Genomic DNA, 24,604 nt, shown 5'->3' with positions numbered 1-24,604 from the left:
TCATGACATTGCTTTGAAACTGAGGACGAGACGAGACAGACGGACAGAATGGTTAGAGCTGGGGGGAGGGGAGGGGAAACAACCAAGGACTTCCGCCACAGACAGCCAGCAGCCATGACCTGGGACCTGGCCCGGGGCGGGGCCCTCCTGCCACATGGAACACGGGGTCAGAGGTCAGAGTGGCCTGCGTGTAGAGTGTGCGTCGGGCTTGTGAACTGGGGGGAGCAGGGAGGGACACAAATATATAAATATGTTTATATCTGGTGTCTACAGAAATACAAAACCATTGCAAAGGCTCCTAAGGCCTGGCAGCCGCACCTAGAGCCGGACCTGGAAGGAAGCAGATGAGATGAAGCAAAGATCACACCGGTACAGAAGTGATCAGGAGGAAGAGCACCCGGAGCGTTGAGTCAGGAGGCAGGTTCTCAGGCGACTGGCTTGGCCCCGCTGCCCTGACCCGCCTGCGTCTCTCACGGAGCCTGGTCTGCCCAGGCTCGGCTCAGCCACGGTCCTGGGAAATGATCTCTGCCTCCCCCACTCCTGAGGAGGCCAAGATTCTCATGCCTGGCCCCTTGGGTGCCCCTGTGGCTGGCAGTAGGGTGTGGAGAGCAAGCAGGCTAGCCCCAGGGAGAAGCCTCCTCCTGTGAGCAGGGAGCTGGGGGACCTGGGTGCCCCGTCACCGGCAGGGGGCAGCTTTGACCTCTCTGGCCCTCAGGCTCCTCTTCTGCAAAACAAGAGGACCGAACTGGACGGGGTCTGAAGTCCCGTGGGGATGCGAGAGGACAGAGGTCGGAAAACCCTTCCCACGAGACTGCTCTGCGCAGTACCTGAAATTCCCCCGTTAGCGAACTCTCTGCTGGGGCACCGGCCACCAGGTATGACCTGGCAGCTGCTATCCTGCTTCTGAGCAAGTGTCCAGGCTTCTCTCTCACAGAACGGCTCCCCGAGCAGCAGCCTGATGGGGCACTCTGCCTCCCAGCCCTGGCAGCCCAGGCAGCCGAGGGGGACAGTGCCACCAGAGTCTGAGGAGAGCCCCTTCCCAGACCCGCAGACACACGTGTGTGAGAACTGAGAAGTGACAACACACCTAGTCTCTGGCTGTGGGATGGGTGTCCATGCCTGGGTGACTTGTTTAAGTACAAAAAGAATCCTGTGTAATCACTGAAAACCACAGGAATCCTGAACACCCCTGGCCTCAGGGCCATCTGGTCAACCTCTGCCGCCTCTGCCTGCCTTCATTCCTACACGCCCCTCCCTGGCCTGTCCTCCTCGTGCTCTGCAGAGGTCACGCTGGGCCATAGCCCAGGCCGGGCTGCTCACCTTCTCCCAAGGTCCCCAGTCCCTGCTGTCCCTGCCTGGCCAGCCCCCCTGTCTACCACGAGTCCTCAGCAGAGGAGCTGAACTTGGTGAACAGTTGAGGGGGACTTCAGGATGCACGCACACACACAGACATGCACGCACACACACACACGCATGCACGCACACACTGAAATGCATGTGACATGATCCTGAGAACCCGAGAATCATCTGTGAGGAGGGGTGTTGAGCAGATGGAAGGCCAGCGGGGCCCACTGCCCCAGGTGAGTGGTGGATGTGGTGGGACCAGCGTGGGCACACTTGTGGGGACACTCTTGTCTTGCCCAGAGTCTGAGCCAGGGTGAGGGCTGGGGATGAGGTGGTACATGGCTGGGGGGGCACACAGGCTGTCCACCATCACAGGTGCCATCCGTGGCTGGTGAGGAAAGGGCAGCGATAACCTTGCCAGGTTGGGACTATGAACCTCACACTTGGGGCCCGGGACTGTGGGAGTGAGGGCAGCCCATACAGGGCCCATGGGTTCTGTCAGAAGATAGTAATTTCTTGGGGTCACCTTGTCCTAAGAGAGGGTGTGGCCCAGGGAGAGACCAGGGTATGGGACACAGCAGGCCTGGGTCTATGGATGTGCCAGGTGCCTCATCCCAAATATCAGAATGGTTGACATTCCGCATGAGCTGTCCCCTCACCTGCACTAAGAATTGCCCCCCAGCCCTACCCCTCACTAACCTCAGTGATCAGAGATTTTAATTTTGCAACCTGGATCTAGAATAGTGAAGGGGACTTCGGGGCAGCGATGGGTGGGGGACAGTCACAAAGCTGGTGATGAATGTGGCTCAGGAGGATGACTTTGCTTTTCCAATGCGACTCCCATTCTGCCCCCGTGCAGGCGCTCTGGTGTGCCACCAGCTGCAGGGCACAGACCCGGGCATGCCCCGTCTCCCTGGGCCCTGAGGACTGCGCAGCTCAGGCAGGCCCTGGTGCCTCGGCCACGGGCCGGGCTCACCTCATTCTGCCAGTACTGAGATGCGTCTCTCCTTTTGTTATCTGGTGTTCCAGACACCCCTGTCCATCCTGCCCAGAAAGGGGCAGACTGCCACCCACAGTGCCCGGTGTCGCTGGGAAGGAGAGGCATATGGCTTGAGCGATGTGTCAAAGTCTAGCAGGTGCCCCTCATGCAGGATCTGTGCCACTCGGGCCCTTTCGGCCTCCCCTGGAGAGGGGACGGACGATGAGAAGCCCAGAGCCTGGACGTGGGGTTTGTGAAGTCAACCTGTCCATCCATTTTCATTCAATAGGAGCAGCGACTATATAGGTCAAAGGTTTTGTTGGCTCCAACAGGCTTTGCGATTTGGGAGGCCGAGGGCCAGGTCTCCGTTCTGTTCGGTGTGATAAGGAGGCCTCTCTTCTCTGGGGCTATTTCCTCTCTCACAGGACCTGGGGAGCGTGCTCAGAAGTGCTAGCAGGGAGGGTGGCACCTCTCCTGTCTCTACAGACAAACAGTCCCCTGTCCTCTCGGATGGGACCTGCAGCCTGTTGAGCCAGTGAGTGCAGCCAACGCTCCCGGGGCTCAAACCACCCCTGAGAGCTCCTCAGCACACAGGGAGGAAGTGAAGGGGTTTCTCTGTGGCTCTGGACACGGGCGGAGGTGACCCTAGCACCCCAGTAGGTCCAGTCTGCTCAAAATGTCCTCCTTCCTTCCCAAAGCCTGGGGCTCTCCTCCACTAAACCCGCTGGGTTTCCCTCGGCCCGGATGCCGGAGAGGCGTGCTTGTTACGCAGCACCAGCCTTCACCTTATCCAAGACAAAGTCACAGCTCCTTTCCTTGCAGGGCTGCCACCCGACTGTCACAGGGCCTCGGGCGGGACTCCAGAGCGGCGGTGGGCAAGGCCAGCATCTCAGCACAAGCTCTGAGCTCCCGACAGCCTCGCGTGCTCGTCCCCAGGCCTCCCCCAGAGGACAGCAGGTGTGGGAGTGAGTGCCCGTGACTACTTAGGTACCTCTCTCAGGCGGGGTGGGTCTACCTTGGAAAGAGCCTGTGGCCAGTTCCAAGTGTTTCTCTCTCTCTCTCTCTCTCTCTCACACACACACACACACACACACACACTGCATCCCTTTTCCTTGCACACCTGTCCACAGTGTGAGCCCTGAGAGTTCGCTTTCCTTCCTCACAGACTGTGCACAGACACACACGACCCTTCATCTTCTCTGGATTAGCAATGGAGGGTAAGGGCATGAGCTGGAGTCAGACCTCTGTGCGATTCCCAGATCTATTGGCTGTGTCGACTTCTCTGGGCCTCGGTTTCTTCATCTGCAAAGTGGGGATACTCATGGCACCTGCTTCTTGGGTTAGTGGGGGGAGTTTTAGGACGAGATGAAATATCTCCACAAGCCTCGTGGAGGCTGGTCTTGCTCTCAGCAGAGGAAGAAGATGATGATGGAACAAAATGAGGGACGGCTAAGGAAAAGAAACTGCGCAGCCTCACCGAAGGGACGGACACGTGTGAAGAAGGACATGTGGACAAGCGGGGGTTGGCCCGGAGCCTGGATCTGGAGGACAGGGGCTCCGGGCAGCTGAGCTGAAGGGGAACCCGGCCTTTGGTCGGGAGAAGGTGCTGAGACCCACTCTCCAGCTCTTAGTCTGAGTATCATCTTCACGAAGCAGATCTGACCACTATACCCTGGGCCTAAAACGAAGCCCCGTGATCAGCTCCTGCCCCACATCGGCCTCATTCTCTCTGTGCTCACCTCGAACTTGGCGCTGCAGTGAGTCACCTGCTGTCCTCAGCTCCACTCGCTCCCCTCCTGTCCGTACCGCCGTCTGCCTGGCCAATCCCATTCTTGGCTCAAAATCCCCACCGGATGCCACGCCTGCCGGGGGCATCTCTGAACGCCCCTCCCCTAGAGTTGACACGGCCTCTGAGCCTCTGGACGGCCACGTCCGCACCCCCTGCACTGCTGCTCACCCTGCCTGCGGGTTCCCCCTTCCGGACCATGGTCCCTGACGGCACAGCCCCATCGCCTCTGGTGCTTCGTGTGGGACCTGGCACCCGGGACTGGCACTGCCTGTGTGCTGAGTGGAGAAGAGTGAAGGACTGGGTATCCCTGTGTCTGCCCCGTGGCTCCTGAGGAGGTGTCCGCGCTTGGGCTGGATCATTAACATGTCATCCACCCAGGCCGTGGGGGGAAGGAGCCCAGTCTAAGCCTCCGGGCCTGAGGGTCCTGGGACAGCAGAGGCTGGATCCCCGACAGTGCTCACGTGGACCCTCGGGGAGGTGAGGACCAGGGCGTCATGTCCCACAGATCGTCCCTGCTCCCTCTGTGAACATTAGCGCAGCTGCCTGAGGGGGAGCCCCTGCTTGGAGGTCAGCGGGCGGGGTGGCAGCTCCCACGGCCCTTCCGGCTGCTGCCCTTTCCGTCTCCAGGGCCATAGACTCCAGGAGGCTGAAGTGACCTGGTGACAGGATCAGCTGCCCCCTGGCCTCTAGAATGTGAAAACCTGCAGGCTGTCAATGGCCAGAGGGAAACCATCCTGTACGGTCCGCTTCCCTCCCACAGAGGACATGTGTTTGCAGCTGCAGGCTGAAAGGGCGACACGTGCTCACAGTGAGGACCAGGGACATAACGTTTAAAATGGCCACAAGTTATCATTATGGTCTTCAAGCGCAGCTGCTCCTCTGGGCTCTGCTTCGGCCTCCTCGCCTGTCTCCCCAGACCTCAGACCTGGCTGGGTTCCATCCATCTGGCCGTCGACAGCATCTCTACTTCGTTGCCCTTCCGGCTGCCAAACGAGTTCATCGTCTTCCCCCAGCTCCCCTGACCTTGGTCCGTGCACCCACCCCCCTAGTGACCTCATCTTATGCCCTAGTGCTGGTACTCGGGAGCCCCTCCAGGGCTGGTCCTGCTCGCCACCCCCATCACCTTGGGATGTCCAAGCTGGAAAGAAATCGGATATCATTTCAACTAACCTCCTGTTTTACTGACGAGAAAACCCAAGGCCCGAGAGAGAAGATGCGACTTGCCTGGGGTCACAGGACAAGTGGCAGAGTCAGGTGTAGAACCCAGGTCTCCTAGCTCCCAAGGGGGTGCCCTCTCTCCTTCGGGGACTGCCTCTTAGCTCCAGCACCCATCCTATTCGGTCAGGGTCACTGGGGCACATCCCCTCCCCTCTGCTCCTGATGGCCCAGGAGTCAGAGCCTGTCTGCCCATCCCACCCCAGGCCACACCCATCTCTGGGAAGGCCATCTCCCCCTCCCCAATGCTCGTGACACTCTCGTCCTCAATATTTTAATCCAGGCAACCCATCCCTTACCTGGAACATTCCAGAACATCCCAGAACATTCCTTGCAATCCAGAACATTCTAGGTAGCCCATCTCATGCCTGAAATGTTCTTCCTCCTTCTTTTTTCGGCCTGTCCCAGAGCCTTCACTACTTTGAGTCTCCACTTAGCCATGTCGTCTTCTCTGTGTGGGCAAGAGTTTGCCTCCTGTGCCCCTCTTGCCCACATCTGTCTAGCCCAGGGCTGGGCCATCACTTAGTACCAGCCTGCCCTTCCAGCCTGCCCCCTCTGCTCCCCCACTGGTCTGGAGCAGGGACCCAGGCCCTAGGATGCCACATCTGCAATCTAGCAGCCAGGTGCCATCACTGCTAGTTCCAGAATTTGCCAAGAATAGAAGCACAAAGACCTCCTTTGTCCTGAAGAAGCCACTGGACATGCCCCTTCACCCCAGAGTTCATGCCCCTGACTCCTGTGCTCGGGCAGAGAGAACCCAAGCAGGGGGGCGGGAGACCCAAGCTGTCCATGGCACTGGAAGTCACAGAGAGCCTGCCCCTTCCTGCATGGCTGGGGCCAACACAGCTGGGCAGGGCTTTGCACGCCGGGCAGCTCAGCCCCTAACTGAAAGGACACAATGGATCGAAAAGGAGATGCCAGCCAGTGTGCCATCCTGAAACAAAACACAGTCACTCTGGGGTTAGTTGGCAAGTCCAAACACAGCATTGGGAAGCAAGCAGAGGTCCTGTCCTCCCACTCTGAGCACAGTCCCGGCTCAGCGTCCGCCCCGGAGAGGCTGCAAGGCAAAATGAGCAGCGGCATTAATCTGCTGATGGGTGAGAGAAACAGGAGTGTTACCCTGGGCTGGCCCCTCGGCTGCACCCTCACTAAGGAGCTAGAAGGTGGCCCCTGACTTCTTTGCAAGGGTATGAAGCAGACAAATTAAAAAAACCAACATAATGGAAAAAAGAAAAAAGAAAAAGAAAAAGATGCTCATGCACCATTAAGACTCATTCAGGTAGAAATAGCCAGGGCGGAGGGCAGGTGGGAGGGAGCAACCCTGAGGGCGGCCGTGTCTAGGACACACCTGGTCTGGGCTCAGACAGCGCCGACTTAGGCTCAGTGTGCAAGTACCAAGACATGCAGCGTGAACGAGGCTTTGGCTACAAGTCTCTTATCCCCGACTCGGGCTGGGAAAGCTGCCCCTTGGGTGCCTTGGGCTCCTCAGCAGGGGCCGTCTGCTTGACGTGCTTTCCTGGCATTAAGTTCACCATCGACGCAGTGACGATGGTGCAGGTCCCCCCGTGTGGGCCCGGGGCGGGGGGCAGTGTGCAGTGGCCCCTTAATGTGGAGTCTACAGTCCTCCTAATCTCAGGGAGGGCTTGTGAGCCACTGAGAAGGCAGGCTCCTCAGGGCCGGGCAGAGGCCCCGTGCGGGCGGGGCTGGGGCGGTGGCTGCTCTGGGCTGCGTGTGAGAGGCACTGGGGGGAGGAGGAGGAGGAGGAGGAGAGATGGCTGCTGGCTCTGTGACAGGGAGTCACACTCCAGGAACCTGCAAGAGAGGGGAGGAGAAAAGCGACACAAAAGCGTCCTACAAAGGAACAGACCCGACCACAGCTGGAAGGAAGGCAAACCTTTGAATCAGGTCCTTGAAATACAAGCTGCAGGAAGCTAGAACATTTTGGTGGACTTCAAACTCTCTGCCTTCAACAACAATTTTCAGGTCTGTAAAGGCTTTCGCTCTGCGCTGCTGGTTCAATTCCTTCAACATTTCTGCAGAACAGAGAAGACAGACAGGGCCAGGTTCCCATTAAGAGTTTTTTTTATTTCTTTTAAATTAAAAATTTTTTTTCAAGAAGTAGAGAAATAGGAAAATACTTGATACTGTTTCTTGGCAAGACTGGCTCAACACTGACAGTCAAAAGAAGTCACAAACATAATGCATAAACAAGCGGCAACTGGGAGGGGCCACATAACCAAAGGAATCACAACTTTCAAAAGCAAAAAAAAAAAAAACAATAAAAAAACCAAAACCAAACCCAGAAATTGAAAGGTCCGGGGCAAAGAGTCCCATAGTGACAATTGGAAACATAGAGAATACGTTATCACAGACAATTAAAAACTGTTATATCACTACGGGACAAGTTCTCCAAATGCCAATGAGTGCCGATGGGTTTGATGCCAAGTAAAGCATGGCACTGTGATGCAAGATGGGCTGGATATGGTTCAAAGGAATAGAGACCACAAAACCTGCAAAAACAGCGTCCCTTATGTTAGACACTCGCAGCCATGGCTGGGGAGGGCTCTTGGGAAGGGGTCCCTTGAAAGGAAGGATGGAGGGGGGCCTGGTGAGCGCTTCCTTTCAAATCACACTTGGGGACAGCTTGGGGAGCAAGCCAAGGGCAGGGACCATCAGCACCTCCTCCCACATCCTGTGTCATTGAGGTCCCACCCTTGCCTGGGGCTTCAGCTCCAGACAGCCTGACTTGCAGCCCCAGCAGGCCCCAGGCAGTGGCCTCTGGGGCCTTCCCACCCTGATGCACACCTACCTTTGCCTGGTGTCGTGGCCACCTGGGGCTGGCACACAGAGAATGCCCCAGGCCCATGGGCTCGGAACCTGGGGATGTCAGAAGCGGCCCCCAGACCCATCTCCAGGCTCAGGGCGGGGAAGGAGGAGAGTCTGATCACTGCCTTGCTTAGTTTATGGAAACTCTTTCGTTTGCAAAAGTTCGGGCCTTTGGCTGACCAATGCTCCCACAAGCCTCACCTTGCCTGCTTACCCCTGGGCCCCTGGACAGAGCCTGCCCTTGGCATTTCTGGTAGCTGGACATCAGAGGTCTGGATTTTGGGGCCAGAATTACCTAGACTATTGTCAGGAAAATTATTTCCTTTGGCAGGTGAACGGGAGAGGGTGGTCTGCAAAACTGAGCCCTGTCCTCTAAGCCCCCTACCACCAGCCCGGACCACCAGGTCTATGCTGAACCCTGGCTGGTATTCAGGAATTACCCTCCAGTGTGCCTGCTCTACTCCCTGAGCCTCTGTTTCTGCATCTGTGAAATGGGGATGGAGGCTCCACTCTGTTCCAGGAGCCTGGTGGAGATCAGATGCTCAAGGATGGGCAGGGGCCTGTGGGCTCTGAGGTCAGGCAGCTCTTCTTTGTGAGGCCACACTGGCCGTTGACAGCTGAAGGCCATGGAAGACAGTGAGATGGGGGTTCTGGAGCACACCCCACTTGGGGGCAGAGGTGTGGGGGCAATGGCAAACCCCGGAGCCCCACCATCCCCACACCCGGCCAGGCTGCAGGCGCAGGGCCACCTGCAGGGGTGCGCGTGTGGGGCGCTGGCTGAGGCCTCTGGAAGGCTGCTCACGGGGGTGCTCAGCCCGGCAGCGTGGGCACAAAGCTCCGTGTGGAGGGCATGGAGTGCTGGGGCAGATACAGGGGAGCAAGGGCCCGGGAGGATGGGGGTGCGATGGGTTGGCAGGCAGGGGCAGACCTCAGGAATCTGTGCAGGGTGACAAGACTAGATCAGGTTTCAGACATATCCCTCTGTAGCCACGTTACAGGCAGGGCAGGGAGTGATGAGGGGTGGGGGCACACAGCTGGGCCTCAGGGTCAGACCTGGGAGAACCCGAACTCTGCCTCCCCTCAGCTGTGCGGCCTCGGGAAAGTTAATCAACGTCCCTGTTAGCTGCGTGCCTGGCACAGAGTAAGTACCTAATGAACGCGGTAGGCTCGCTGTTATTGTTGATGGTGGTGATGACTCCATAATCCAAAAGAGATGTGACAAATGCCTGGACTATAAGTCACGGAAGGACAGAGAAAGGTGAGTATTTAGGCTGGGGGTGCTGTGGCCCCCAGTGCTGGAGGGGACGTGGACGGGGGAGATGGGAGGACCACTTCCCGGTTTCTGGAGGGACATCAGGAAGGGAGGCGATGATGAGTTTAGTTTTGGGGTCAGGGCCTGCGGAACACAGGGTTGGGGGACAGGTGCAGGAGGGGGCAGGAGGGGGCAGGAGGCGGTGGCGGGGCCTGGGCTGGGGCGAGGCGGTGGGCGCCCGCAGCGTGAACACTCGGCCTTGGCGTGGGGAGCAGCCTGCAGGGTCAGGTGGGTTCAGGCTGAACTTCTATGCTCACACATCAGCTCTCAAGGGAGCCACCAACTGAATTCATTCCCAAAGCACGAGCCAGGTGGACGATGTCACCTTTTGAGTGAAGCGGGGGTGGGGGTTCTGGCTGGAATCCCAAAGACCTGGATGCTGATTCTTATCCAGTGTTGCCACTAATTGGCTACGTGACCCTGGGCGTGTTGCCCCAGCCTTCAGGGCCTCAGTTCCCTCAAGCACCAAGGGCACTGCCCCGTTGGCCCTGGTTGTCACCCTGCTGTGAGTGACAGATGCAGCCCCACCTGCCTGCCGAGTGAACCAGGCTCCCTCTGGGCCCAGACGCTCTGACTGCGGGGAAGGGTTTGACTGGACACCGAGGTCCCAGCCCCCGCAGCAATGCCCCGCCCCGCGATCTGGAAGGTGCGTGGAGTCCAGGTCGCTGTAACTGCAGCTGCTGTCAGCCCCCTTCGCGGAAATCTGGATTTAAGATCTGGATTACTCAGTTTCAGAAGAATTTTTCAATTTCTGAAAGTGCTCCCCAGGGGATCCCTTTTCACAGCAGGGCCCCAAGCGCATTCCAAGTATTGATCCCTCCAAACTGCTTGTGCTGCGGGCTGAGTGCCAGTGGGGAGGCGTCTCGGGACGTGGGCCCAGGACCCACAGGAGGCAGCAGGCCAGCTCTGGGCTCCAGCTGCCCTCTGCCCCCTGCCCACCCCTTAGCGTCTGAGGGGCGTGGTGACCGTGGGCTCCCGGGAAGCCTTCCAGCCAGCCTCTGTGCACAGGCCGGTGGTCCGCGGCAGGGGTGGAGCCTGGCCAGCGCTGGGTCACAGAGTGAGCTCCAGCAGCACCCAGCACCCTGCACAATTCGGCTGCTGCAGCTGCGGAGGCTGGGAAGGCCCGGGGGCCGCTGGGAGAGGTGTGTGGGGGCCGGTGAGCGAGAGCACTGCCCGCCTGGAGCCCAGCAGGGCTGGGACGGAAGCCTTGACCCTGGGGTCCCCCTATTGGCCGGCATTTTGGTCTTGGAGTGGTCATTCCCAGTTTTGAGCAGGGTGTACCCCCTGTGCCTGGGAAACCCCATGATGCCCTTGCTCGTCCTGTGTGGGCTGCTGCCCGCTGCTCTCTGCCCTTCCCCTTCGTAGGGAACCCCCAGCCCCTGTTGACATTGGGCAGAAAGCACAGGCCAGCTGACTCCTTGGCTCCTCCCCCCACCAAGTCCCTCCTCTGGCCCCACTCATGCCAGAGTCCCATTTGAGCCCACCATCCTCATGGCAGCCACCTCGGGGATGTCCCTGTTTCTGGCCTGTCCCCCTCCACACAGCAACCCGCCATCAGCTCTGCTGAAATAAACCCTTCGGGTTGAGTAGGGAAAGCCCCCCACCCTTGTCCTACACTCCAGGGCGGGTCCCTCTCTCCCCACGAAGCCTCACCCAGGCAGGGCTCCTCCCAGCCTTCACTCATTTCTCTGCCCCTCTGCCCAGATCTTTCTGTGTCCCTTCTTCTTCTGGCTGATTACCACTTCAGGAGTTATTCTGTCCCCCGCCCTCCTCTGCAGGCTCCCCTAGCACCCTGGGGTTACCTTTAGAGTGTACTATACGCTGTATCGATCTTTTTACATGCCTCCTGTAGTTCACGGTGTTTTATTTATATTTTTATCTTCAATATAAATATTGCGTATATAGGAGACTGCAAAAATTCTTTGCAGCCCTCCCACCAAGGGGCGGAGTCCATCTCCCCACCCTTTGAATTGTGACAGGCCCTGTGACTGTTTAGGAGCATAGAATATGGTCAAATGAACAGTGTCTGAGTGCGAGCCATGGCCTCCAAGGCTTTGCTTGCTGTGGCTCATTCTCTCGGGACCCCTGCCACCATCTCTGTCTGAACAAGTCTGGGCTAGACTGCTGGCGGCCGAGAGACCTTGTGGAGCAGAGATGAGCCAGTCCTTCAGCTGAGCCTGACCCAGATCAGCTGAGCCCAGCCCAAACTGCAAACCAGAATCACGGCCTACATAAGTGGCTGTTGTTTGAGCCACTGCATCTCAGAACTGTTAGTGATGCGGCAAGAACCGCTGGGGTAGAGAGCATGGCTCCAGGACACAGAGAGCTCTCGCTGTCTCGGTTTCTCCTCTGCTGGTTCACGTCGACGTTAATTATTATTACTGTAAAATTGTGATCAGTTTTACCATCTTAACCATTTTTAGGTGTACCGTTCAGTAGTGCTAAGTACATTTCCACTGTTGTGCAATCAGCTTCTAGAAGTATTTTTATCTTGCAAAACTGAAACTCTGCACCCATCAAGCCACAATTCCCCCATTCTCCTCTCTCCCAGCCCCCACAGCTACCTCTACTTTCTGTCTCTATGAATCCTCTTGCTGTATGTGGAACCACACAATATTTGTCTTCTTGTAAATGGCTTATTTCACTGAGTATCATGTCCTCAAGGCTCACCCATGTTGTAGCATGTATCAAAATTTGCTTCCACTGCTTTAAGGTGGAATGTTATTCTATTGTATGTATGTAACATTGTATTTATCCAGTCATCTGCTGAGGGACACTTGGAAATCTCCAAATACCTCATCTCTTCGAACACCATTGTAAGTAGGTAGGGTGAACTGGCTCTGTGGACCCAGCAGTAAGTGTCCTCAGAGGGAAAGGGGACATGGGGAGGGTGGCCTGGGGCTGGGTGCTTTGTTTGGAGGTGAGTGAGGCCACAAACAGAACCAAGACTGGAGATGAAGTTGCAGCCAAACTTCTGCATATTTTTCACCGAACGACACGTTATTTGTCAGAGACTAATGGGCTCTTTGCAGCTGGGCTGGAAGGGCTGTCTGAGGTGGTAATAAAGAGGAAGCGGTGTCAAATATTAAAAGGCAACGAATTTCAGTGGCTCTGCAGCAGAGAAGTCCATTAAATCAGAGCCCCGAGAAAGGTTGCGCGGCCAAATCATTTTTTTTCAGAGCTCCAGTAAGAACCCAGCGAGGTGATAAATGCTCCCGATCCCATTGGTATTTATGACACACATTTGATAAAAGACCTGAAAAAATTATAAACTCAGAGCAGTTGTGAAATATACTGAGAAAGCCCAGCAAAGACGGTGTTGGGCACCCCCGGAGGATAATTCATCTGGAAGCGGAGCAGCTGATGTGTGCAGACACTGTGGGGACAAATGGTGGCTTCGTACAAACACGGCCTCCTGCGGTGGGGACACAGCCGGGCGGAGAGCACTCAGAGCAGACGCTCCCTGCTGAAGGCTTCCTCCTCCTCCACCAACTGATCAGATTGTACACAGCCCCCTCTCCTTCCTTGCACTGGGCTCAGCATAGACCTTGAGGGCCAGCTGGCCTCCAGCTTCCAGGTAAGATGGACTCAGATAACCTGTGGACCTTGCATCCAGCCTGAGTGCGAGGGGAGGGCCCCGGCTGGGCAGTCACAGCAGCCTCAGCCCCTGGCGGGCAATCCCTCCCAAGAAACGAGGTCTCCAGAGAAGGGCCTTCCAGAGAAGACTCAGACTTCTTGCCTGACCTAGAGTTTTACTGAGGAGACCTTCTGGTTGTCGTTTTGTCCACATGAAAATTCCTGCCATGTACCCGAATGGGCACCAAGCCCTAAGAACAGTCACCAGCCTGCCTCTTCCCTGCTGTCCAACGCTGGGTGACAAGACCGAGTTCTTAAGGGGTGAAATTTGGCACTAATGGTCCATTCTGTCCCTGCGCCCCTGACCCAGGACTGCGCCCTAGTGGGCGCTTGGCATGCTTGCGGGGAGGAACTGCGGACGACCTCCCAGGTGGAGCATCTCATGCCCTCCAAGATGATATGAATGTTCTTTAAATTGTTTCCTTCAAAATATTTGCAGCCCTTATAAAACCAACAGAAACATCACCTTCTCTTCCCTTGAGTCTGTGCTGCTGTCTCTTAGGCCCAAGGACTGACCAGAGGCAGCTGCCAGCCTGGGTGGTTGGGGTCGGCATTACTTGGACACCCAGATCAAGCCACACGGTCACTGGCATGCCCCTGTGACCTTGAGTTAGGGCTCTTTTCTCACCTTCGGGCCCGCCCAGCCAAGGAAGGCCTGCCCCTTATTCCTCACGCCTCACCATGGCACTTAGCACCTTCTATGACCTACCCTACCCGTGTTCATAGCTGCACCTTCTAGTCACATCCCCACACAGCCCTCAAACCTCTAAGTTCATACCCAGTAGGACCTGTTCCTTCACATTAGTAGTTTCTTTTTCTTCCCCTTTTGGCCAAGTCATCCCCAACACATGTGTCTTAGGGTCCCACCCATCCTCAGCTCAGCTGTAAGAACTCTTACTGAGTCCCTGGTCACAGACCTGCGGCATGGTCCCACAAGACCTCGTTGGTGCCTCAATCACAGTAGGGATCTCTGGCTGCCTATTTCTGGAGGAATGTCTGTCTGTCTCCTTTCCAGGCCTCAACCTCCCAGAGGGCTTTTCTCTCTGGTCTCCTGAGCACGTGGCATCATGTTCTGCACAAAAAATTCCCTTCTGATTAGAATTCAGGGTGGATTGCAGACCAGATGCAGACATGTTCTTGGTGGTAAGAATAACATCCCCAAAAGATGATCCAACAGAACCATCTGAAATGTCACAGGTGTGTGGAATTGGATGGAAGGACACAAAAATCAAGCCCCTCTAACTTCAGGAGACATCAGCATTAATAACAACAGTGATGATCCCACAATTTGTACGCCAACCTATGGCTGCTAAAGCATAATTAAATTCACTGTGTAGGTCCTCACTGGGGAGGGATTGTCTATCCTGTTTGGCTCTAGTGGCTTTGAAGAGCCCTGGAAGGTCCTCCTGAGAAGGACCAACCACCTCCACAGCTCCGCTGAGCCCAGGGGCACCCCGAAGCCTCAGGGCAGAGTAAGAGCCTCCACATGCAGTGGCCAGAGAGAGGTGGTCCTCTCAGCTCTCCAGGTTCCCAGCTGCCTGAATGGTAAGAATTGCCCAAAAGCAAGCCAATAACTGGTCACCTTCGCTAGCAGCTCTTGCCTTATGGCAGTGGAGTACGAGCCAAAGAGAATGGTCTTTTGTGTGGGAAGAATGGGGGAGGGCAGAGGGCAGAGTATTAGGACCCCAGCACCAGCTCAAGAAGCCTGGCCAGAGGGTGGTCACTGCAGAGGTGGCGGCAGGCCCTTGGCTGATCAGGGAAGGCCACTGGGAAAACCCTGAGGCTGCAGTTGGAGGGAAGTGCCCTGGTTAGGTTGACGCAGCAAAGAGGCTTCCATCTGGCCCCTTCCTCTACTTAGAGGATGGAGATCAAGGGGCTAATGGGAATATTCTGAGCAGGAGGATGAAAACATTTCATGGGGGGTTAGCACCAAGCTCTGGAAACAGGCCAGAGCTTGGCTGAGCTGGGTGAGAAATAAGGTCAAGACCAGTGTGCAGAGGGCTCTCCAGGGAGTTGGGATTCTAGGATGACGTGCTGGAGCTGGAGAGGGCTGATGTTCAGGGAATTAAACATCTAAGTGAATGAAGTCAGGATCCTGAACAGTTCTGTGGGGACCAGAGGCCTAAAGGTGGGTTTCACAAAGGCCAGGAGGGAGGCCAAAGCAGACGGGCCGGGAGCAGCTAGGGGGCCAGGGGTTTTGGAGGGAAGGTAGTCCTACAGTCACTCTGTGATTCAGGTGCCCCCTGCAGGGGCTAGAACTGGGCTGCAGGACCAGGGAGGAGGAGCCTTTCCTGGCCCCAGGGACACAGTTGAATCTGAGAGAGATACAGATATACCTCCAAGTTCAGAACCTTGGAGAGCTCCAAGTGTCCAGGACTGGTCAGAAAGCCAGGAGGGCTCTAGAGAGGTTAGAAGTTAGGGGTGCCCTGGAGGGGTGACTGAGTCCACAGCTGAATGAAGCTGAGGAGTGGACATCCCTTCGCAGAGGCAGATTCTGAGACCCTGAGTTCTGGAAACTAGAGGCAGCTTGTGTCTGTTTGGTCCATTCATTTATCCACTAAATAGGTGTTTGTCTCCTGTGTGCTGGGCACTGGGTGGGGTACCAGGGAATGCATGTGAATGGAGATGTCCGCAGACTTGGGGAGTTCATGGTTTAATGGGGGACACACTGTGATGCCGAGTGAGAAGAGTTTTACTGGGCAGAGGCGTGCAGGGGGGGACGGCTGGCTCTGCTCCATGGGGCTCAGGGAGCTTCCTCAGGGGCACAGTTCAGGGAACATTCAAAGGATAAGTAGGAGCTTGCCAGGGGGGCTGGAGGGCTGAGGTGTGAATGACAGGGACAGGTGTGTGTGTTGGAGTGTGTGGTGTAAATAAGTGGGCATGAATGTATGCTGTGTGTGAGCATGTATGTATGCATGTGTATGAGCACATGTGTGTTTGAATGTGTGGTGTGTGCATGAGCAACAGGGACAGAAGCCACAGAGAGAGGCAGGCCTATATCCAACTGGGAAAGAAATGCATCCACCCATAGTTTCCATACACAGGAGACTGGGGGCCATTGGTGGATTTTATGAGAGAAAGGAGTCAGGTTTGTCTCTTCTGCTCAGAGGCTGCTCAGAATCAATCCCATCTCTCTCATACTCCTCCCCCCTTTGCCCATCACCAGGCACCCCCTTCTCCCACACTACCCTCTGCTAGTCCAGACCATTACAGTGCCCCTTCTCCAAATCGCCAGGTGCACAGCCAGCCAGCCGAGCACATCTGTCAGGTGTCTGCAGGTGGAAGGCACAGCTGAGAGCTGGAGGGAGCGGGCCGTGGAGGAGAGGGAGGCATCGGCCAGCACATAAATCAATCGTTTTACAGGATTTGTAAGAATTAGTGAACTGGAGCTGGGCACAGTCAGCTCAGGTACCCAGGTAGAGAGGGACGTGAAATGGAACCCCCAGATGCCAGGGCCGATGGCAGCTCAGAGCACTGCAAACCTGTCGTGGGAGAGAAGGCACAGATAGTGGAGGGCGAGGAGGCAGCTCAGAGCGGTCCGGTGAGCCTGTGTGCGGGGACAGGCAGCCCTCTGGTTTCCACTTCTGCCCTCTACGGTCTCGTGGGAGGGGGCATTTCTCTGTGCCATCTGCTCTGGGTTTCTGTCTGTGCCCACTCCTCCTGCCAGGCCTACCCTGGGTCTGGGGCCATACATCACCCACCTCCTGCTGTTCCAGAAAGCCTGGGCATCATTTTAGATTTTCATATTGCAAATGGTCTTTAACCATCATGCAAGTAATTGCCACAGTTATTCTAGGAAGATTAGAAAATCCTGATAAGGAAAAAGTAGAAAGGGGGCTGTGCCCTTCAGGTGATCAGGAACCACCTGCAAGGTCAGAGGGTCAGGTCTGCCTACAGTGTCAGCCGGGAGCCTGACATCCCACCCAGGAAACAGCCACGGCCACCAGGGAAGAGCCAGGCCCTGGCCGCCTGGCGTGGGCCCATATCTCCACGCCCTCATCGATCAGCCACCACGTCCTGCACACCTGCCATGCTGCCACACCGGCCGGCGGGGTCCTCGGCACGCACCAGCCTGTGAAGGACGCCACCAGGCCCCTCCCAGGGGTCCGCAAGGGTCAACAGGTGGGCTCTTCTGACACCCTCCCTTCCTATCCCCCTTCGACTCTGCCTCCTGTCTTCTCCCCTGCCAATCCCTCTCTGCTCGACGTGTGATCTCTGCAGGCTGAACTCTGTATCCGGCTAGACTGTGAGCTCTGGTGGGGTAGAGATGCCACCTTCCACTCCCTGTGTTTCCAGAGCCCAAAGAAGCCTCTGGTACCCACAGGAAGGGTGGCCCCTGGGTGCTGGGTCCAGGCAATGATAGACGGATCTGAGACCACGATGTAGGAAGGGCAGCCTGTGTGACACACCAGCCATGTCCCTTGACCTTGGGGATTGATTTCCCAGACACAGGACCTTCCGCACGGTCCCTATTATTTCCGCAGTGCTGCTGGCTTTAATGATACCCCTCTCCGCCCAGTCACTTCCCCACACTTATTTAGTCTGACAGACTCTTTTTCTTGAGAAGCTGAACCTATTAGACTCTATAATAAAGCCAGAGTACTGTTTTCACAAACTCTCATTGGAAGTAATTACCCAAGAAGAGCTGGGCTGCCCGGGTGGGGCCCTTCTCTGGGCGGCCGCTGCGGCCACCTGCTACTGTGCTCGGAGGCTGACTGAGGTTGGGCACACGGGGCAGCTCCAGCCGCTGCATGGGCACCAACGTTGAGAGGCTGAGCCACACCCTAGTCTCTCCCCCAAGGCTGTGCCCAACATAGTCAGTCTCCTCCCCTCCCCCCCCAGCACCTCTGTGGGAGGAGATCAAAGTCACCCAGCTGTTCTGCTTCTGCCCTCGTGGGTCTTCTTGGCGGGACGTGGTTATACCCTCACTGGGGGACAATGATTCCGAAGGGAAGGGATGTGTGTGGAGGGCCGGCACCCAGGCTGCTCTGGAATATTCTCTCCCTCATCCAGAAAACCTCCTTCCTTCTGTAAGACTGGGTTCAGAGGCCACCCTCTGGTCCCTCTGCAGGTCTTTAAACCAGCACTCCCCTCCTGTCTAAGCCCTGCAGGCCAGTGGCCGGATGTGCCTGTGTCCTGTCCAGAGACCTGCATCGCAGGCCCTCAGGGCACCTGCCAACGTGGCGCATCTGCATGGCAGAAGGAGCCAGCCGCTTCCCCGGCTCTGGTAGGGGTTCGGGAGGGGGCAGCCCTGGGTTTGGGTCACTGCTCAGAAAAGCTCTCAAAAGGGAGCCTGGGTCTGACTGGTCTCTGTACCCCAGTGCCTAGCTTCGACCCCAAACAGGCTTCGGGTAACGTCTGAATGAGCGATGGAGGGAATGAATGAGTAGTTGCTGGGTTGGAGAAGGTGTCTAGGAATAGGAGGCACTGAGCTGGGTCTTGATGGGCAGGATTTGGACAGAAAGCTGTAGAGAAAGCTGCCCCCAGGGTTCGTGGCACAGAGACACAGAGCAGGAGGGCTCGGAGGGCCGGTGTCTCTGGGGTCTGAGGCAGGGGGCGGGAATGGGCGCAGCCGTGGCCTCAGGGAGAGTGGGAAGCTGCAGAAGACAGACCCCGGGAGCAACCGCACTGTGCGATGTTAGGCATTCCCAGGTTCCAGATTTCTTCTTGTCCCAGGCAGCACCCACCAGGGAAGGGAGGAGCCTGCAAGCCCAGTGCTCGGCTCTCTCCCGGCCTGCAGAAAGGAACGAGAGGTAGGCAGGGCTGGGCAGGCTCACTCTGGACCACACGGCGTCCCCCTCACAGGGACACACTGCCCAGGCATCTGGGCAGTGATGGACTCATCAGCTTGGAGGTCTTCTGGAAGGAGAAAGGACCATGTGTGTCTCAGCCAGAACAGAACCCAGGCCCCACCCTGGAGCGCTCACTACTCCTAGGGGCTGATGACAGGAGGCCTAGGTGAAGTTCAGGGTGATCTGGGTGGCAGGGCCAGAAGGAGCAGCCAGTTCTGCATGGATGACACTACACAGTGATGGTGATGATGAAGGGGCATGGTGACACTGGACTGAGAGCCCACTGTGTGTGGTGTGGCCCTGGCACTTCACATACCTCAGTGGACTTAAGTTTGGAGTGTCTTTACAGACGAGGGAGGGGAGGTAAGGTGCTAGTCTCCACGTGGAGGCCAAGGCTGGTTTGATCTGACATGGGCCTGTCCCAAGCTATCAATCTTCAACTTGGACGGTGCATCAGACTCATCAAAACCCCCAAATACTGCTGTCTGGGCCCCACCCCCAGAGTTTCTGATCCAATAGTGTGTGTGCGCGTGCGCATGGGGCGGGGGTCGGGGGGAGGGGTGGAGGCTTGGAGGGGCTGGAGACCTAGGCACCAGGATTTCTAAAAGCTCCCCAGGAAATTTTAATGTGCAGCAAAGTTTGAGAACTTCTGGTGTCCTGCCACAGTGTTGTTGTTTTTGCCTTTTTGTTCTTAGTCCCAAAGTGTCCAGATCTGTACTCCAAGCTCAAAGAAATTTACTGAAAAAAATTAAAATTAAATTAAGGAATGACAGCTCAAGGTGCCAGCAATTTATGCAAATGAATGCAAATAAATGCACACTTTCATACATATGTTTATGCAAATATTCTTGTGGTCCTTGCAAATCACTCACCGGCCTGCAAGCAGCTGCCTACGATTTCTTGGTGAGAACCCTGGGCAGGGTGCCCAGGTTAATGACAGGTGGTATCACGACCTCTCAGAACAGACATCTCTATTAGCAAACTCATCCCAGAAGTCCCCCAGGAAACTACTCACTGAGCCCAGCTTTGTGCCCCCAAATCCCCTCCCCTACTCACTCAGGCCTCAGGGCTCACTCAAGGCCACGGGGCAGGGAGGGGTCAGGAACAGCTCCCGGGTGGGTGCTCCCAGGCTAGCAGGGCCGTGGGCAGAGAAAGCGGAGGCCTGGCAACTACCAGGGGCCTGCTAGCTATTGGAGGACAGGTCTGATTGCCGAGTGCCAGCATGCCTTAACTCTGTGCCAGTCTGGGTGGGCTGGCACGTGGCTGGGTGCTTGACCCCACCAGACAGGGTGCCCCTGTGGCTGTCTGCCTGACCAGATCCTACAGCTCATTCCCAGAAGCCCAGCGGGAGAAGCTGGCCTTGAGAAGAAAGCCTTCCCGGCCAGGGCGAGACAGCTCCCCTCCCGGCGCACCGCTCCTCGCTCCTCGAGGGACGCCAGCTGTGGCATCAGCACCAGCCTGCCAGCCCCTCCTGGGCCTGCTGAACAGTCATGGCCGCTGGAGCTTCAGGGCACCCTTGCCGTACTGCCTCAAGAGTGAGTCGGTTCTGCCACGCGCTGACCCTGGCCCTGCTCCCGGAGAAGGACGGGGAGGTGCTGACATCTCACCGCTCCCTTCCCGCAGGCTCACCGGGGTGTCCTCCCCTGGGGTGGGGGGAGTCCCCAAGTGGGGCTGGGATGTGACTCTGAAGGTCCACCTGAGAACTGGGCCCTGGTGCTTTGGGATCCTGGCTCAACCTGCCTTGGACGGCCCTGACAAGGTCACATTCGAGTTCTTATTTGTCCAGTTTGGGCATTTTTGTTGACTGATGGAATGGAAGCGTGTTTCCTCCACAACTGTGCCTCGTTGTCTGCCCAGCTGTCCTCGTGACTTCATGCACAACTCTCACTGCGCCGGTGCTGGTGGTGGGGAGGGTGCGGAGGGTGCGGAGCGCGGTCAGGCCAAGGCGGAAACCCAGTGACTGGTGCCCCGGTGGGTGCCAGAGTCGGCTCAGGAATGATTCATGTCTCAGCAAACGCCTATGACAGCGACCTCTCCATCAAGCACAAAAATCTGAGCCCCTGGTGACAACCCATCCATCCAAGCCTAACATACCTTGGGCTTCCAGTCCAGTGCAGAGAAGTCTACCATGCTGTGTTGGGAGACAGAGCCTGCCCTCACTACCCTCAGAGGCCACTCTTGGTTTTGGCTGGCCCACCTTTTCAAGAGGAAGAACTTTCACACTTGGAGAATCCTCTGCCAGAGGCCCAGCTGGCTCTGGCTCAGCTACCAGCCTCCCCAGAAGTGCCACCCAGGCCTTGGCGAGCAGTCTCCTGCTGCCAGCGTCACTCCTGCTGGCTTGAATCAAGCTTCTAAAGGGCAATTCGTTAATTATTTCAGGCTGACCCTTTACCTCCTCAGCTTCCCTGGGTTGTGTGCAACATTCCCTGTGGTTCCAGTCACTCAGCGGCTGTGTGATAAGGGACAGAGGACATAAAGGCATCTCCTTTGGAGGGGAAGGGGTGTGACCAGCCCCAGAGCCTCCATGGCTGGTTGGCTGTGGGCCTGGCCAATGAGTCTGGGGTCTGTTTCACAGCAGGTTGTTGTCTTGAGTGACTGGCCTTTGCCCACACGCTGGGCCCCAGGCAGGCCAGCCATGGGCATTTCCAGTGCTTTCCTCCCTTGTTGGAAACTAGCTGATGTGGTAAAAAGAGCACACATGGGGTGAATTTCTGTGGTCAACTGGATTCGCCAAGCTGAGACCGTTAGGAAACCTGCCTTCCTTCCTCTCGGCTCTGGGCACAGACATATTGTGAGACCATCTCACTCAGGACCCAGGGACCCAGGGACCCAGGATGGGTCACCCAGAATCTAGAGTTGAGAGCCCAGAACCAGTCCAGAGCCCAGAACCAAGCTGGAGACCAGAACAAACTCAGAATTTATATCTAGAGCCCAGAACTTAAAATTTAGAACCTAAAGCCCTAGCCACACCTTGACACAGAGGCTGATTTACAAACCTGAAGCTCAGACAACTGGACTGACTCCTGAGAACCCTCGCTCCCAGAGTGTGCTAAGAAGTCCCTCAGCTGCATCCAGCCCTGTGACTGGCACCTGACCGTGCGCAGAGTATTAATTATGGTCAGAGCTTTTCAACATGCAATAAAAAGCCTTTTAAACTGGTCTGATGGGAGGTGATTAATTCTATTAAGTGGCATTATGGATCTTCCTATCTGTTGCTTTCATAAACATAGTTGTAGGCAGAATGTTTTATTGGGGGCATAAAAATGTCCAGCATTACAATGCATAAGCACATATTGATGTTATATTTCTTTACTGTGCTGAACGCCCTAGTCCCCAACCACTTCGAAAAGAAACTACACGTCTTAATAATTTATGCTGCAAGTTTTAACCAGGATTATCAATGGCAGCTTTTGAGCTTTCTCTTTTGGCAACACAATAGATCATAGTAAAAATGCACCGACAAGCGATGTGTCCGTTTGATTTTTTCCACCTGAATCAGCAGCCCAAACTCCAGACACAGCAGTTTAAGGCAAGCAGCACACTGAAGAATTTAAGTCTAAGCATTTAATCTGTTCTTTCCATAAATTTCTGCTGCTTGTGCTTTATAATGATTCTACCAGAGGAAGTTTATTTATATCGCAGATTTTCAGCATCAGCACATTGAGAACACAACAGTGATCGCTCAGTCAATAGCTTACAGCCATGTATAATATCACTCCGGAAATCAAAAGCCCATTTGAAGAAAAGAAGGCTCAGATTAAAGTCACTTTAAGACATCAATAACTTGGAACTGGCTGAAGAGAAGTTATAAATATCCAGCCTGCGCATATGCAAATAGGCGTTGGCAGACGCGCCCGCCGTGCCCGAAACCTCCGGTGGCCCCTCCCTCCCCGGCAGCACGTGTCGCCGGAGGGGGCGGGCCCAGACGTCACTGGGGCGGGTCCTCCCCTCTCCGGGGCGGGAGCCTTCCCCTGCGCAGGCGCCTTCCGGGTCTAGGGCTGCGCTTTAAGACCGGCGAATAGAAGCAGAAGAAACCCAAATGCTACCCAGGTTGCTTCCCACCTGTCACGTGCTGGGCCAAGGGGCACTTTAGTTACCTCTGACGCCCTCAGCCATCTTTCAGACTACATACCAGTCACATGTGCTCAGCAGCCCCTGCCCCATTGCCCTTGGCTGGGGGGAGGGTGGGGGGAGGGGGACTGTGTGTGTGTGTGTGTGTGTGTGTGTGTATTTGGGGGGAGGAGGAAGCCCCTGTACTTTGAAGAGACCCCGGAATGAATGCTTCCTGCCTTCCCCTCTGAGATCCACTGATGTCATTATCTCTTTTAATCATTGAGGCAACTCTACAAGGGGTGGTCCCCATTTTACAGATGCAGAAAATGAGGCTCAGAGGGAGCAACGTCCCTGGCCACAGGGTGGCAGAGCGAGATTTTAATCAAAGTCTGTTTAATTAAAAACCCTGCTTTTATAGTTTTAAAACGCTGTTTCACTGTTTCCTACTTGCCCTAGCTGCCCCAGGGCAGCAGAGGCCCAGGAGCCTAGGAAGATTTAAGGGTCACTTAGGAAGGTTACGCCCAGGGTCCAAGGAGCACCATAAGTGGGTGATGATGTAGACAAAGATGGAGGACGGCAGGAGTTGGCGCCGGGTAGAGCTGGCTCTGGAGGCAAGCTGGAGGGCTGGCTGGTATGGCCAGCTGGGTGAGAGCCCTAGGAAAAGCCTGAGGCTGGGTGGATAGAGCCAAGGCAAAGCCGAGACACTGAGTATGGAGCCAGCTTGGGGCCTGGGTTCTGGATTTGAGGTGGTAAAGTGACCTTAGGCCTTCAGGAAGGAGGGAAGGAGGGAAGGAGGGAAGCAGGATGGACCCACTGGGAGGATGTGGGACCCCAGGTGGCACTGGTGAACTCAATGGCCACAGACCAAAGTTGCACAACCCCAGGCAACCCACGAAATTGCCAAGGACTTATATGGCCAAAGCCCCTGAGGTCAGAACAACCCCTCAGGAGAGAGAAACCGCCCACTTCCCAGGAGCATGCTGTGGTCCAGAACAGGGCAAGGATTCATAAAAAAGCGAGTTACCTGTGGTCTGTGGACAATACTAAGACAATAAGGTTAAACTCTTCAAAAGTGTCTGGAGAAGAGAAAAACGTGACCAGGAGCAAGACATTTGAATTAAGGTATACACAATCAGAGACGCTGATGACGGAAAGAAGACAACTTTCTTCAGGATGACTTTTGCCTAAAGACGCCCTAACTCTGGAGCCAACGCTATGCCCTTGCTCAGGCTGCCCGATCTCCGATTCCCACCATCCCTGCGCTGTACCCACAGCACTGGGTTTACACTTCAGTACTGTGGGCAGAACTGATCACATCTGGCTAGAGTCATTCATTCCCTCATTCAATCACTCATACATTCAGCGAATATTATTGAGCACCTACCATTTTCCAGGCATTGGGGACACAACAATAAACAAGACAGACCAAAAGCCCTGCCTCTGTGGAACGCGGATTCTAGAGGCTGTTTGGTGACCCCTCTGTCTCCTCCTTCTCAAGGGCAGGTGAGGTTTAGTAGGCTCACGAGGGCTGGGCAGCACAGCCACGCAGAGAGGCATCCTCACTCATGCCTCTGGCTGCAATTGGTCCCAGAGCTCCCAGCAAATGGCTTTTCAGAGCTTCAAGCTTCATGACTCATCATCTCTTTGCCCTTCTTCCT

At 56.0% G+C, this 24,604-nt stretch overlaps 1 protein-coding gene across 1 annotated transcript in view; it reads right to left on the bottom strand.

The window, feature by feature from the left end:
* Nucleotides 1-24,604, bottom strand: part of KLHL29 (kelch like family member 29) — a 287,662-nt gene that overhangs the window by 13,925 nt on the left and 249,133 nt on the right. Inside the window, exon 6 of the mRNA XM_036263474.1 lies at nucleotides 7,222-7,360. Coding sequence (XP_036119367.1) covers nucleotides 7,222-7,360 — 139 coding nt within the window. The remainder of the gene's footprint in view (nucleotides 1-7,221; nucleotides 7,361-24,604) is intronic.

The sequence above is a fragment of the Molossus molossus genome, unplaced genomic scaffold (assembly GCF_014108415.1).
Source record: "Molossus molossus isolate mMolMol1 unplaced genomic scaffold, mMolMol1.p scaffold_m16_p_15, whole genome shotgun sequence".
NCBI lineage: Eukaryota > Metazoa > Chordata > Mammalia > Chiroptera > Molossidae > Molossus > Molossus molossus.
The sequence above is the reverse complement of the archived record's forward strand: the minus strand, read 5'-3'. Positions and strand labels throughout refer to the sequence as shown.